General features: G+C 39.8%; 2 protein-coding genes across 2 annotated transcripts; both read left to right on the top strand.

Annotated features, from left to right (window-relative positions):
• Positions 1-13,202, top strand: LOC140927865 (uncharacterized). The gene is made up of 6 exons (XM_073377558.1): positions 1-72; positions 3,759-3,848; positions 7,376-7,834; positions 8,402-8,473; positions 9,291-9,413; positions 10,600-13,202. The coding sequence occupies exons 1-6, from the start codon at positions 49-51 to the stop codon at positions 10,687-10,689; spliced, it is 858 nt and encodes a 285-aa protein (XP_073233659.1). The 5' UTR covers positions 1-48; the 3' UTR covers positions 10,690-13,202.
• A 2,460-nt stretch (positions 13,203-15,662) lies between these two features.
• LOC140925702 (uncharacterized) lies at positions 15,663-16,433 on the top strand. The gene has a single exon (XM_073375600.1). The coding sequence runs from the start codon at positions 15,663-15,665 to the stop codon at positions 16,431-16,433; it is 771 nt and encodes a 256-aa protein (XP_073231701.1).

The following is a 16,433-nucleotide window of genomic DNA, read 5'->3' as shown; positions in this document are numbered from 1 at the left end:
CAGGCCCAAAGGAAAGCCCTAGAATTAGAACTTTCAAAAGAAAGACAAATGAGTCAGGACAAAGAACAAGAAGTGGGTCAACTACTGTTTTCTACCTGTTTTATACTAGTCATAATATATAGATTTAGCCAGGGCTAAAAGCGAAGCTCCCGTTAATAAATTCATAATTTAAATCAAACAATAAACTTGTAATCCACAGATCAGGGCACAATCATTTGACGTTTGAGGCAAAGGCTAAGTGATTTTAGAGAAAAATAATTTGACAGTCCAAGAGTGAAACAGCTTTTACATCGAGTTATTAAATAGTCTTATTTGTACACCCAAAAATTGCAGTCATGTTCGATCACAGTAGATTAGGCCTGGAAAACAAATAGACCTACCTATTTGTGTATTGTTTTTGCATTAGCTGTTGCATCATAGAGTGGTTTTCGTTTGAGTGTCGTAAAACCAAAACCAAAGTAATTACTCTGGCCAATCACATAGGACACAGACAATACATTGAACCAATCAAAACTCGAAGTAATTACATGTGGCTGACGCAAAGCGCGGGAAAATGTATACGAGCGCGTCACAATTGGCTTTGGTTTTACTTCTGATTGGATGAAAAGGTGGCGCGAATCTTTTAAGCCAATCGCATCGTGTAGAAAGTGCAAAACCAATTACTTTTCGACACTCAAATGAAAACCGCTCTAATGTGGCATTCACCACTCTCTCCAACATTGCTCCGTTTGAGAGACTATGGATAATTGGACAACCCCGAAATATAATTTTAAGAAACACACGCGCCACGATAGTCCTTGGTGGCTGCCAATTTACACGTTGCATTCCTCTGTCTAAAAGAGAGGCCAAAATAAAAAATCAGGCCGGATTTTTTGTGTTCGACAAGTTTAGTTTACTAGTAAATCTTGGCGACGAATCTGGTGGCGCGTAAACCAGCCTTTTAAACATACTTTTTCTCATCACGTCTCAGGTAAACAGTACTATGAGGCCCCTGTTTTTATCATACAGACCTCGGACAGAATTTGTTCTATTTTGCTCTATTTAAACCTATAATTCTGCAGTTTTTCACAATTTTGCAAGAGAATTTGCACTCATTCAATATCCACGACGATCAAAGCACGCGCTTCCTTTGCACAACAAATTATAGCATTGAATTATAAAACGTTTTCATGAAGAGAATTCTATAATGCCAGGACTTTCAGTTAGAAAAATCTGGTCCTATGTGATATGCAGGGTAATATGGGCTTTTAATGAAAACGATAAAAAAAATCCCAAAATCACTTTTCGGCCAGCCGGACGGGGCTCACTTTTGACAGGCACCAAATTTGCAGTGCGATTAATAGAGTTACCATTTACGCTTCAACATGATAGATAAATTGTATGTTTAGGTTTTATTTCCCTTTATTTATTAAACTGCGTACGGTTTTGTTATGTGTAATTTTTAAAAGCGAGTGATATTTACGCGCGGCGTTTTGAGTATTCCTGCATGAGATGTTTATGTTAGACTGGATACAACCGGTGCAGCGATAAAATTGCGAGAGGGACGACTAACAATCAATAAAATAAATATAATTCGGTGAAACATGTACAGAGACAATAATTTTCATTCACGAAGAGAAGTATTGAGAGTAAAGTGTCTTTGAAAATCATGAGTCAGGTAAGCATAAGCTTATTTATGTTTTAAGCCGGCTTCCCGGTGTTTGCTATTTTTCAAGATGAACTCGAGGCAAGAAAACCGCTCAGAGCTTTCTGTTTACAGCCAAAATCATAAGTAAATAATCTTCGGAACATTTTCTTTGAATTTGCGGTCAAAAAATGTCTAAAGGCTTTTTAAACCTGATACTATTGTAGGTTAGATCATTGCTCGTATATAAACTTAAGCCGCATAAACCATACGCTCAAATTCAGGAAACCGAAAAAAAAAACACATCAAAGACAACAATTTCTCAGGCTTACCAGTCGAGATGCTGCTTCTGAAGGTCATCAAGTGTTCCAGAATTTTCAACCCTCTTACGCCTCAAGCAAGGGCAAGTGAGTAAGCTCATTTTTGAAAACGATGCCATCCGAAATCGGATTTCCAATGACTTTGACAAGCGGTGCATTTGTCAACAAAAAGCGCAATAAACAAACCAGCCATGAATTAAGGAACAATCTTGATAGCAGCTGTATTTCATTTTGTAAACCAAGTAGAAAAAGCCAGTTTAAACATCACAAGATGACACAAAACTCTGTAAGCTCCAGCTATCAGTAAGCAAGTTTCCAGACGCTGCATAAATTTCCCGCATGAACTCACCTGTCAAATTTTGACCAATCAGAACATAAAAATTGGACGTAGAGCGTGATCAACGCGTGACAGTGAGAAAAGTCAAAAGTGATTACCTTCCCCGCATGTAAATGTAAAAGCCGGTTGAATTTTCGCGTCCGAGGTCAGTTCGAAATCAACATTTTAAAAGTGCGGCTCATGAACTCGACTTATTTCATATGCTTTTTAAAAAAATTGAACTTGAGCCTGCGATAATTGAAAAGTAGCATCCTGTCAGCACACTCGAACTCAGTAGGTCGATACCTGAGCCCGCGATAGGGTCAGGCGATACTGGTCAGCAAAAACACTATTTTGACAGCTGTCAATTAATCAAAACATGGATGTACAATATCAGGTTGCAGGCTCCCAAACTAGCAAGAAAGTGTGAGATTAAACATTGGTATACCTGTGGTGCGGACGGACGGAAGGTCGGGTGGTCGGTGTACGGTCACGTGATTGCCGAATTTTCTAAGATTGATCTATTTTCTAAGCTATGGGACTTCGAATTGAGCCCGTGATCAAATAAAATATCAGCGCAAAACTTTAAACACTTCGTGACCTCAATGGATAGACCAATGAGCCCGCGATACACTCAGGTGATGATGGTCAGCGTATACTCTAGTTTGACAGCTGTCAATTAATCTTCATTAGAATGGCGAATATTCGAATAAACAGACTACGAGTGTGAGTAAGACATATCCGTCCGGCATGTAGTGGAAAATACCAGATCGTGTACCTGAGCGAACCTGAGGCCACGTTATTGGTTTTCTAATAGTGGTCTGCACATGTCCCATTTTGACAGCTGTCAATTGACCTTAATTTGGCTTGCCAATATATCTTTAAACGACTGTCAGCCGACTGACAGCCTTGCCCGGCGTAGTTTTGTTTTTATGTTGAATTGGTAAGTGTGACATATTATATCGGCTTATATGTAGGGGCAAAACGACTGGTCTTTCATCTGAGCCCGCGAGATAGTCATGTGATAATTGTCAGCGGATGCCTTATTTTGACAGCTGTTAATCTAATCGTACTCATACGGATGGCTTACATAACTAAGAGGCGAGTCAAGTTGTGCAAGATCCTTTGTGACATTTGACATCGGCTTACATGAAGCGTGTGTAGGGGTGGGCGGGCGGGCGGGCGGGCGTACGCTACGTCATAACCAAATTTTGTCAGATGGATAGTTTACCAAATTTTCTTACCCATGGTGCTCCGCTCTGCGCGCGCTTCGCGCGCGCGAGGAGCTCCGCTACAAAATGCTTCTTCAACCATGAGCGAACAAGGATGAATGACTTATAGAAATGACCTCACCATCATTCATCTATTCATTCTTACGCCGACGATAGCACAAAGCCTTACTAGCTATGAGCAAGAAAGATAAAAAAAAAAAATACGGTGTTATTTCGGGGCTGGCAGTCTTCCGTATGTTTTACTTCGTTTCTTCTTGGTCTTGCAGGTTTCACAGCTGATCACTAGAATTGAGGGATTAGAAGAGGAGCTTTCAATTGCCAAGCAAAAGGGCCATGATGAGATAAACGAACAACAGGTGAGGAAACAGTCTATTAAAAATGTAAACAGCTGCGCGAACGCTGCGGCACTTTTCAAGTAAAACGAACTGTGAAAAATCTTTCTTAGTACCATTTGTGTTAATCGCTTTAATAAGCGCTTGTTGCGCTCATTTTAGGTAAACCGGACGTAAAGAAATCACTTATAATAAACGGGGAATAGCAATAGAACCCTAATGGCCCTTTTGCATGGAACTTAATTAACCCTCGGACATACATGCAAACATACCCCCACCGAGGTATAAGTGGGGTTGAATGGAACCCCCTCCCCCGAGTTTTTGATCTGTTGCAGTATTTCGAAACGATTTTGCCTTCAGTGGGAAGCCTTTGATCTTCTTTACAAGATGAGGTATATTTTATGGGTGGTGGCGCTGCTGGAGGCCTGTGGCGTCACCAACAATGGTCGCCATCGTGGATTTTACCAAGAATTCGAAATCAGGTTAAAACTGCGGGAAATAGCTTTTTTTTGTGTTTTACATGAAAAGTAACACATAAATAAGCACTTTGCATGATTTTAGCCACACGATTTACTTTTCTTGTTGAAAGAAGTTAAAAAAAACATGTATTTTCACCCAAAAATGGCTTCCCACCTGCTACATATGACGTCATATCTCGTAACCATAGCAACTGACCGTCACTGAACATGTCTCAAAATTTCGCGAGGCATGAACAAAGAGCTACTAAAAATGACAGGTGTTGATATTTTTATCCTCAAGAAAAAAACTCAGAAAAAATACCTTGGGGGGGGGGGGGGGTATCCACACCCCTTCCCCACCCTTGAACGTCCGAGGGTTACGATATTGACAGAATCACAAAGGGGGTAACTTATTTTTTCCTTCTTTTTCTACATATCTAGCAAATATAGAAATTCTGAATTTCCGAGTAACACGTATAGACCCACCGAAATCGGCAAGTAACAACACAAGTTTATTCGTCAAGCATTTTAGCCGAATTCTCACACATTTGTGGCTTTTTATAATCAATGCAGGAAGGCTACCTATCGACGGATACAGATCAATTAGCTAGAGAGCATCGCACTGATGTTCGATTAAGAAACATCAACGAACAGCTTCACATAATTATACGTGAAACAAGATCAACAAAAAACAGCAGTAAAACTTGATCTACTGACAAAACTTAGCGTCGGTTAAAAGAGTTTTACACGGAGGCTTTTAGAATGGTTAGGGGTGGACCATTTGATTTTTGATGGGGGGGTTGCAGGATTTTTAGACTGCTAGATATTTTTTTTAATTGCTCCAGCCCTGCAGGATTTTTTTTTTAAATCTCCCTGTCCTTGCATGATATTTTTTTTAATGGAAATTTAAAACACAAATTTTGAAGTTTAATAACTTGACCATCACCAGCCACTCAAAATTCACCCTTTAGGCTATTAAAAACCACCTTTACACGCAATGCATTTTGAAGTTTACATCTTTCTTTCAAAGTAATAAAGAGTTCCATCTTTATTCAGTGTACAAAGAAATGCATCTCCACTAACCTGCGGCTAGTTGATTTCCCTGTCAGGCTAGTGGATGTTATATGCATGACTCTCTGTACTTGCCCAACAGATCACTTGCCCACTGAACAAGTGAACGTTTTTTTTCTTTCTAATTACGTAATGCTACTGAGAAAAGCTTTCAAACTTGCGTGTAATGTTTCCAACTTGTCCAAAGGACGAGCTGGAAATTCCATCTTATTTGAATCCTGTTTTTTGCTTTCAAGGCAAGAGAGAGAGAGAGGGACTTCAAAGAAGGAGAAATTGCACAGTAATCTGGCTTCTCAATATACGCATTTAGTATTTGGAGTTATCTAGAGTTTAAAAAACGGAGAAAGTATCATCATTTGTCGACAAACTCTTTCAGCCGATAGCACAACAACAAAAGTCGTATCTTAAAGATACTACCGACTTCGTCAATTTCATAGAAAATACGAAAGTCCCAGCGGACGCCATACTTGTTTCAATGGACGTTACGAGCTTGTGTACAAATATACCGCAAGAGGAGGGAATAGACACGGTATGCAGAGCATACGAAATATTCTATAGAAACGAACCTCCTATCCCTACAAAACTACTAAAACGAGCGCTCAGGCTAATTCTCCAAGAAAATTCTTTCCAGTTTAATGGAAAAAACTACCTTCAAACCCATGGTACGGCCATGGGCACGAAAATGGCAGTCGCCTTTTCTAATATATTCATGAACAAGGTAGAGACGGAAATCCTTAGCCAAAGCCTTTTTAAACCGCTCGTTTGGAAACGTTACATAGACGACATCTTCTCGCTCTGGAATACAAACAGAGACAGAATAGAACATTTCATTGAACAAGCAGACAATCATCACCCTACGATCAAATTTACGGCTGAAATTTCCGATAAGGAAACAACATTCCTGGACACCTACTAAAATCTACAAAGGGGAAAGATTCGAAAGAGACGCAATCCTTGATGTGCGTACTCATTTCAAACCAACTGGGACATTTCAGTATACCCATTCTGCTTCCTGTCACCCGCAAGCAGTTAAAAAAGGCTTCATTAAAGGGGAAGCCCTCCGACTCCTCAGAACAAACTCTTCCAAACTAATATTCGAAGAGAAAATTACAAATTTCAAAGCGCATCTGCTACAGAGGGGTTACCCAGAGGATCTTATTAACACAACCCTCTCAGAGGTGAACTTCAAAGACAGGAAACTAGCCCTTCAACAGAAACCAAAGACAAACCAACGAATCTTGCCTTTTGTCACACAATACCAACCATCAGTGCCAAACCTAAAGCAAACTCTCATGAAAAACTGGCATTTAATAGAACAACAACCATTACTGAGCGAAATCTACAAAAAACCTCCCCTCGTATCTTATGAAAGAGGGCGGTCGCTGAAAGACATACTCGTGAGAGCCAAACTATAAAAAGGCTATTTTAAACACGCGCTGGGGAGTCGTGTAGGCCTGTCAACCCCATTTTACACTCATTTTTCACTGTGATGCCCAGTCCTGTATCATGTGACTCACAGCTACTTTTGGGGCCGTCACGCATCACGCAAAATCCTTTGCCACGCCCAGGTTTATAAGGCTGCTCGATTTTTTTTTCCTTCTTAAGAATTCTGCAAGAAATTTTTTTTTAACCAGAAACATAAGCTCGATATTTTTTTTGGGATTTGCACAACCCCCCCCCCCCCCCCATCAAAAATCAAATGGTCCACCCCTTAAAGAGGCCTGTAAATGTAACGAATGTTTAAAGAAAAAAGACGTCTATGACGTGGCCTATCACGGGCTCAGAGCCGAGGTAAATCGGACCTAAAGAAACCACTAATAATAATCGGGTAATAGAAATAGAATCCTCATGGCCCTTTTGCATGGACCTTAAACAAGACTACAGAAGCACAAATTAAGGGGCTAACTTATTTTATTTCCTTCTTTTTCTGCATATCTAGCAATTAAGTATTAAAAAATGTGGTATGGAAATTCGTATTCGTAAGCATCTCAGGATCCAAATTCTTACAAATTTCTGATGCAGGAAGGTGATTCCTCGACGGATACAGATCAATTAGCTAGACATCGAGAGCATCGCATTTATGTTCGATTAAGAAGCATCAACGAACAGCTTCACACATACGTTACATCCCCCTTGCAAGTACAAGAAGTGAAACAAGATCAACTAAGAACAGCAGTAAAACTTGATCTGCTGACAAAACTTAGCGAGCGGTTACAAGAGCTTTACACGGAGGCTTTAGGAATAGTTAAAGAGGCCTGTAAATGTAGCGAAGATTTAAGGAAAGACTTCTATGACCTTGCCTACCACGGGCTCAGGGCGGAACATTATGAGCTGGTCCACAGAGTCAAGGATTTGGAATCTTCCCAGAAGGAGATGTCTGAGGAGGAAAAGAAGGAATTTGACAAGCTGCAATCATATCAGAGAGGCCGACAAAGCCAGGTCGACGAATTGGATAAACTGTGGACATATCTCTTTACCCCGGTATGTATTTATGTTAACTAACGTTCCAAATTAACGGTTTGACTTTAACTTTATTTTAGTCAGCATTTATACTGTTAGGTACTGTTCAATTAGAAAAAAGGAAAGAACAATACCGGTAGGCGGGACTTGAACTTCAGTGAATGCGTAGCGGTGACTAAGCCAGGAGACACCTCTTTTGGTTTGGTATAGTAGCGCTCTGCGCATGGGCAGAGGGTAAAACCTCTGACAAAAGTTAAAAATGAATTCGTCATTTCCGTGTTAACAGTCGGTCGAAAATTCAGTGTCCGCTGCCGTGTGAATATAGCCTCAATATTTTCTCCGATTTCCAGGTACTTTGCTGAAAACAACTCAGCTGCGTCTCGTCGTTTTGCAATGCACTTCTCGGCGTTGGGATTTGGGATGAAACCGCCCGCGTCTCATGTTTTACAAGTTATATCTGTCTCGGCAAAACTGGGATCGCGTAGCAGTCTTAGATAGATCGAATAATTAATGATCAATATATAGTATCCTCGGCATTACAACTGGATTTAGCCTTGAAACAACGTTAACTACTCCTTTAACTTGCAGCCTGATCGCCGCCAGAAGACAGCAGTGTCAGCGGATCCTGTGGGTCAGAACAAGCTTAGAGACAGTAAAAAGGTGGAGAAAGACCATTTATAGTTTAATTAGAAGAAAATTTGGACTATGTAACAAAAGAAAAAATTATTGTTTTCTTTTCTTGATGATCAGTGTCCTTTGTTTTAATCCTTCATTTGCTGAATCCTCCCATGACCAATTCAGTCGCATTCAATTATTCATTCGTTCCTTCATTCATTCATCTCAGCATCCTCTATCCATCCATCCATCCATCCATCCATCCATCCATCCATCCATCCATCCATCCATCCATCCATCCATCCATCCATCCATCCATCCATCCATCCATCCATCCATCCATCCATCTATCCATCTACTCCTTCCTTCCTTCCTAGAGGAAAGGCTTTGTTTAGTTTGCAAATGTAACTGTATAGAAGACGAAAAACAGTAGTAGAAGGCTTGTTTATGTATTGTACAGAATACGATAATATTGTATAATTCAGTTTCTGTTCATGTTTAGATAATTCGTTGTAGTAGTGAATTGACCTTTACTGTAACTAGACCAATACCTCCCTTTGGAGAGTAAGGCGCAATGAAAATATACAACCTGTACTATACTGCTGTACTACTATTCGTGCATTTATTCATTCATTTAAGCAATCAATCATTCCGCTTTCATTCATTTGATTGGCTTGGCAACCGAAAGACGTCACCGGCTCTAGATCAGCGTTTGCAAGTGTGATTACCCCTGGATGCTAAGTGGAGAGAAAAAAAAGAGAGAGAAAAAAATATATTGTTGTTTTTCCCTCGAGTCCCTGACATGAAAACGAATCTTCACTTTTTAATGTCTGAAGAATGATTTTGTATACTTTCGCTACAGGTCACGAGATACACTGACCCTGGCGACATATGGAGAAAACTTAAGCTGCGTGGAGAGGACACAAGACCTGCAGCACCCTCACCTTCCAGCTATGGCCAACCAGAAGAACAGTCACGTTTGAATGTAAGTATTCCCTCATCTTTTTCTATTTTTCAGTACCTCTCTCTTTCCACAGTCACGTAAGGCGCATTTGATCATATTTACATGTTAATTTACGCCAAAAGAGAAATAAATTATTATTAATTACTATTATTTTCATTGACAGACCCCGCCTTCCTTTTACAATCTATTTTGAGGCCATAGTTTCCTAAATATACGGTGCCTCCTTTTGATGTTGCTCAATGTTTTTGCGCATCATGAATTTCTGTGAGATTTAGTTTTCTAATGACGGTCAGTTTCCTTATACTTGCATTTTACGGCTCCTTTCCAAATTGCTGCACTAAGAAAAGAGGCATCGATGATTAGTCAGCAACTTGTGTTCAATTCCATCGCCCAGAATGCCGCAATATATCTCGGAACATTGTAAGTTGCAGTCCTGACCAACTCTAGACAGTTCGACATGAGAGGCCTGCAAGTCAGGCGTTTTAATAATAATATTCCTTGATAATTAAAACGTTCAAAATCGTTTGTCCTTTCCCTCACAAGTTATGAGTCGTGATCTTACCAGTTTTCATTCCATCAGCTCAGTTTTGCCCTGCCTGCAAACGAGGTTCACTTTCTATTAGCACATCATTTTACACTAACGCACAATACGTCATGTGAACGTACTGCTTTAACATCGACGATGTTCAGTCACTGAACGTCGTCACTATGGTGGTTTCTTGGCTTACCTTCGCCATTTGATGCTTATGTTTTGGTCTCCTGACTACAATTGAAAGACCAGATCATTGCTTATATGGAAAGGAGGAGGTGGGTAGGGTGGTTAACGACGTACTTTTCACTTAGACCACTTATAATATTACCAAAAAGGTTTTTTTCACCTGCTAGGGTGAAAGATTCACTTCTTGTTTTTTTGTGTCAAATTTTGCTCTCAGAGTATTGAAATTTTCTATACCAAACCTATAATATTAATGTCTTGATATTATCTTTCGGCCCAAATATCTGAGGCGGCGCCGTTACCACCAGTTTTTGTAAGTTTCTATAACTGTATTCAGATCACCTTTTCCTGCGTAGTCAATTCAAGAACTGTGCAAAATAGCTGTAGGAAATCCCGTGACTTTTCACAAAGCAATTATCTCTAATCTAATAGGAGATAAAAGTTAACTGGATGCTATTATAAAAATTGACTGAATGTTTTATTTTTCTTTAGCTGAGGAAAATGAAGTCAACCGTCCAATCAGTCATTCAAACCATTTCTAAAAAGAAGGAAGGTGGCGAGAAACAGATGTGGGATTGCTAATTATTATTTGTACCAAGTAAAATGATAATCTATAATGTTTCCGTTTTTAGGTTCATTTTATTTAACCCCCCCCCCCCGGGGGGGGGCTACTCCTGGAAATTCTTGGTGGGGGTATGCCGCTCAGTTCTCCAAATCCTGACCATATTTTCAGACCAAAAGGTGACATTTTTCACACCCTTTTTCAGAACTGGCCGCTAAAATCTATACCCGCTTTAAGATCTGGTAATAATGTCATTAATTACTTAGGTTAGAACAGCAATCAAAAAAGATTTCTTCAAATCCACTTCAAATTCGCATTTTCCTCTTTATTTATTCATTTGGAATTGAAGCAATAAATACGTTTATACACTACCGTAATTCCCTCGAAAACCATCTCCCATTCTAGACTAAAATGGACAAAGTCTATATCCGTTTTCAGACCAAAAAGGCGCAAAAACCGTACCCTTTGGGGCGGCACATACCTGTATGGCTTATATCAGGGAGTACCCCCTGGGTATTTAACTCGGTACAACATGCACATTAATTTTTGTACAGAGGCAGTGGTATATCAAGAACCTAGACTTCTTGATTGCAGTACAAACTTGCAGAAAGTTACAAACTTTGACCCTCTTGCAGCGAACATTCTCTCTTTGTGTTAGAGGCTCGAAATGGGGTTCTGTTCACACAAAACGAGGGGAACTCTCTCTTAGATTAAACAAATAGACCAGATTCCAATATATTATAATTCTCATTATAGACCGGATTCCAATTTACCATAATTCTTATTATGTACCTATTTTATTCGCGGTTCCTGGTCACCAGCGGTTTAATTCTCTAAATCGATCGGGTGAAATCCGCGATAACGTGGCCCGGCGCCCTTAGACGGTTAGTTATTTTGTCTTAGTGATTTCAAGAACAGACCTCTTGAGCTAGGTAAGATACCTGTTTTTTAATTATTTATAAACAAATATAGCGTGTTGAAGCGGTCAGAAATCTTATGTGCCGTCCGTACTGACCCAGTCCCACTCAGACCACTGGGGTGGTTTCTCAGTACGTATACCGCCTGAGTTCAAATTCCCGAGAACATGTCTGAAAATGACCTACTTGTAGGCTTCGTGCGCCTATTTAATGCTTTTAATTTAACTATTTTTTTATGTTATTTGCCCAATTTTACTAGCCAGTGTCGGCCAGGGTTTTTGGTATAAGGTATCAAACATGACTTCGGGTAACGGTATGTTAGGTTTCCTTTAGGTTTGAACATGTGCTGAGAAAAATTTGGGCTGATTTTTTGTTTATTGACTACAATCCTGGACAAAACTACTTGAGAAAATGTTTTCATTAATGCGCACTACCTAACGCAACAAAACTATTCCCAAATCAACGGCTTTGCGTAAAGAAACCCCCCTCCCCCAGTTCAAAGTTGCTTCCTACAAATGCATAGGGATCCGGCTTTCTTTTGAAGACCCAACAACATTGCTTCCAGGGGGAGAGGGGGAGGGAAGAATCGGTCGGTTACGAAGTTTAGAAAAAATGACCCCCAAGAAGGCAATTTTCTCAACAGTTTTGTCCAAGATTGTAGCTTATTTAAGATATTATTATTCCCACGGACCGACCTTGAATAGCTTGTTTTATAATCACTGTGCAGGGTATGCAAAAGGTTATTACTGTTATTATAGTTAGCTATCGCAAAAAAATGTAGAAAAATTAAGGAACAGAGAGGACGCACTTGTTAAAATGTTCAGTGTTCACAGTAAGAGGAAAGAGAAATGATGGGCGTGTTGGTTAGTTAGTAGCATCAAAAAAAGTAATTATGCTAGCACGACTTGATCTCTCAAATTTGAGCCTTAACTACATCGCCATTAACAAAGATTACAAAATACCCGAAAGTTACCACAGTTGATGAAGATGTAAATTTGTCATGATCAGTATTTTCGGGGCTTCCATTGATAGCGGGGATGCTTTACAATTTCCCTGAATCGACTATCCTGCCAGTAATACAGGGCAATTTTTATTATACTTGTATTCTTAAAAGAGTCGCTTTACAGCATCAGAGTTTCCATAGCAACGTAATGACACCACTGTCTGGTTTAATTTTGGTCGTTTTTTACGGCACTGGAAAATCTTTGCTGTATAGCCGCGTCGATGTTAGCCTTCGCCATAGACCGCGGAACCAAACTTTTGTTTACGTCCGACTGCGAAACAGCACCAAAACCTTGTTCTAGGCCCCCACCTGTGTACCAGGGTTTGAGTAAGCGCCATTGCTCGCCTGTTAAAAATGCCATTGTTGATTTGCCAATCAGGTAGAAGGAAACATCGAAACGCATTGTCTCCTGCAATTCGTTATCTGTTGGGGGCCCAAAACAAAGATGTCAGCGCTGCTTCGTTACTAGGCGGGTTCGGATTACTTCTGCGAAGCAGGCTACGTTGATGATGAACAACTGTGGTTTTTACCAAATTAAAACATTGTAAATAAATTCACTAGACATGCTAGAAGGCGTTATTTATAACTGATTAATAAATTTTTATTAGTTTTATTCCTTCTTTTCATTTCTCTGGATCTGGCTAAGTTAATCTCAGCTGTGTGAGTTTATTTGAGCACAACTTGTGCTTGAAACCGTGCAGTAAAAGTTTGAGTAAACTTTAGTTTTGGCCCCATTTGTTCGAAAGGTAGATAAGGCTATCCACTGGTGAGAATAAATCATTATCCAGTGGATAACGCGATTGTTTTCAGTGTTACTTATCCGATGGATAGGGCATAAAGGTGAAAAATTGGTAAACTTCCGTATTTTGCATCAGTAACTCGTAACAGTACTGTAACTGACGGTCCTGAGGACGATGGTGCGCTCATTTTACCCCCTTCTCTTCATGAGTGCTACGGTCCGTTTTACTTGTTTTTTAAGAGCGGCTTTCCGTAAATATCGGCCCACGGTCGGCACAAGTTCAAAATTTGATTTCGTCATTTTTGGCTCATCGATAACCCTTAATGGGTAATGAAACATGCTGTAGTTAGTTTTCGCAGATAACGTGTCCTTTTGTTAACATTCAAGAAAACTCATTTTGCCCGTTCGGAGCTCAAAATCCACTTCCGGTAAATCGAAATTTTACACAAATTTCATTGACTCGTACGTCAAACCACAACGATTTGGCAGCCTTTGAAAAACACGAATAGTTTTTACGACCCTTTCTTTCTTATATAAGACGATGAATTTGAGAAAGCTGTAAAAATTTTGTGGCCAAAAAGGCATTGTTATAAATAGGCCCTACTGAAAATTCTTACCGTTCAAAATTGTAGGGATAAAATAAATACAAATTTTTACAACGCGCCATAACTTAAAGTTTTCGCAAATTGACTCTCTACGGCTTGACTAGGCTCCAATCTATCAGAAAATCGAAACAAATCTCTGGGCAAATGATTTTAAGTAGCCCGCAAGACCTCGAGTTGCGATGAATCGCGACATTCCAGTGGTTAAAAATAGCGTTACACGCGCGTCACGCCAGCGGTGTTAACGACAGATACGCTTTAAGGTGTCTGAACACAGTTTTGGCAGTTTGTGAGTATATGTCATTTGCCAAATAATGGCAAGAGAAAGGTTGTAGCTGACAAGCTGAAACTTGGCAAGTGAAAAATATACTGATGGAAAATTTTGAATGACAGGTAAAATGTGACGTTTTCGTAGTTTCCATGGCAACATGAGCGATTGAATACAACCTTAAAATTTCAATTTTGCTCAGTTTACATAAAATTCGCTCATTAGATTTTCCTATAAACTTGCACACAGCTTACTATAATTAATCATTACCATTTGAAATTTATTTGACCAAATTTTAACAGACGGGTTTTTAGATAATCAATAATATAGCTGTACTGTAATTATTAAATGTGTCTCAAAATTCGTCTGTTCAAATTCCATTTTTAAGTTCTCATTATTCAAAATACGACAAAAGTAAAGTTCTGCCAAATATTACAAAATTTTAATGAGTAGATTTGAGAAATCATCTTCTCTGTACCATTGCTTTTTTGCCGCTATGTTTGTTTGTGTAATTTAAAACACACGCTGTCAAACGAGTTACCGCCGACTGCCCGCAAAACTGTGTTCAGCCACCTTAAACATCCTATTCAACGTTGATCACGTGCCAAATTCCAGGATACAATATATATTACATCTTTCAATACACTTATCTCATTTAGAAGAGTCATTTTGTTTGGATACAATATCTAGTGCAGAATTGCCCAAAAGTCAGCTTTTTTGAGCGACGTCGGCAAGACTGTGTCATTTGCATCTAACAAAGCCCCGGGGTTTGATAAAGTCACCATGTCTGTGATTAAAGATGCGCTCCCTTGCATTCTGCATGTGCTGACGGACATTGTGAATCGATCCTTATTGTCGTCAGTTTTTCCTGCAGCGTGGAAAATATCTGAAGTCATCCCACTTCTAAAAGATGGAGATCATGAGGTACCAAACAACAATCGACCAGTCTCGTTGCTTCCTGCTGCGTCAAAGATTTGTGAGTGTGTTGCTCTGAATCAATTAATGACATATATGACCACCAAAAAGTGCCTCAGCGAACACCAAAGTGGTAACAAGAAGCTTCATTCGTGTGAAACCCTTAACGTCATGATCAAGGACAAAGCACTGGAGGCTATAGATGCAAAGAAAGTCACACTTGTGGTACTTCTGGACTTGTCGAAAGCATGTGACAGCATAGATCATGTAACCCTCCTTGCAAAACTACAGGCGCTAGGTGTTTCCCGTGCATCTCTGGATTGGTTCAAGAGCTACCTTTCTGAACGGCTGCAATGTGTCGGAATCGAAGCTGAGACCTCAAGCTTGCAGGGTATCTCACATGGCGTCCCACAGGGTTCAATCTTGGGGCCCGCCTTGTTTACTATCTACCTTAACAACATTCCTTCTATACCGGACGTGTGTTCTCTAGAATGATATGTCGATGATTCAAGGCTATACCTTTCGTTCCCAGTTGCTGAGGCTAGTAATATGATTCAACAGGTCAATAAGGACTTAGAAAAAATCTCAAGCTGGTGCTGCTACAACAGCCTCCTCATAAACCCAGAGAAAATCAAGCTGCTGGTGTTGGGCACACGTCAGATACTTCAGAGGCTGCCCGCTGATTTTCATGTCACTCTCCTTGGAAAGAAGGTCACTCCATCTCCTTCTGCTCGGGACCTTGGCCTGCAGGTGTACAGCACTCTAAGCTATGATGAACATGTCACCCAAACAGTGTCCTCTTGCATAGGTAGCTTATGTCAGATTAATAGGGTAAAGCATCTGTTTGATGCTAGGACATTAGAACGGGTTATAAATGCCTTAGTGTTTAGCAAGTTATACTACTGTTCTCCGGTGTGGTCTAATACTTCAAAGAAAAATATCTCAAAGCTGCAGAAAGTTCAGAATTTTGCTTGTAGAATTATCACTGGAAAGCGGAAATTTGATCATATAACACCGGCATTAAGAGAGCTAAGGTGGCTTAATCTTAAATATACACTTGGAGTTTTAGCATTTAAATGTGTTAGGGAGTTAGCCCCTAGCTACCTTTGTCATAGATTTAAGACACGTGATTGCGTTCATGACCGTAATACTAGATATAAGAATAACTTGAATATCCCAGCTTATAAGTCAGCTTCTGGGCAACGCACATTTTTATACCGTGCAACGAGTTTGGAGAATTCTCTTCCATGTGAAATAAGAGGATGTGATAATTTGCCAATCTTTAAGAGACATTTAAAGGAATTTCTCAGTAGTTTTTAA

The sequence above is a fragment of the Porites lutea genome, chromosome 2 (genome assembly GCF_958299795.1).
Source record: "Porites lutea chromosome 2, jaPorLute2.1, whole genome shotgun sequence".
Lineage (NCBI taxonomy): Eukaryota > Metazoa > Cnidaria > Anthozoa > Scleractinia > Poritidae > Porites > Porites lutea.
The sequence above is the reverse complement of the archived record's forward strand: the minus strand, read 5'-3'. Positions and strand labels throughout refer to the sequence as shown.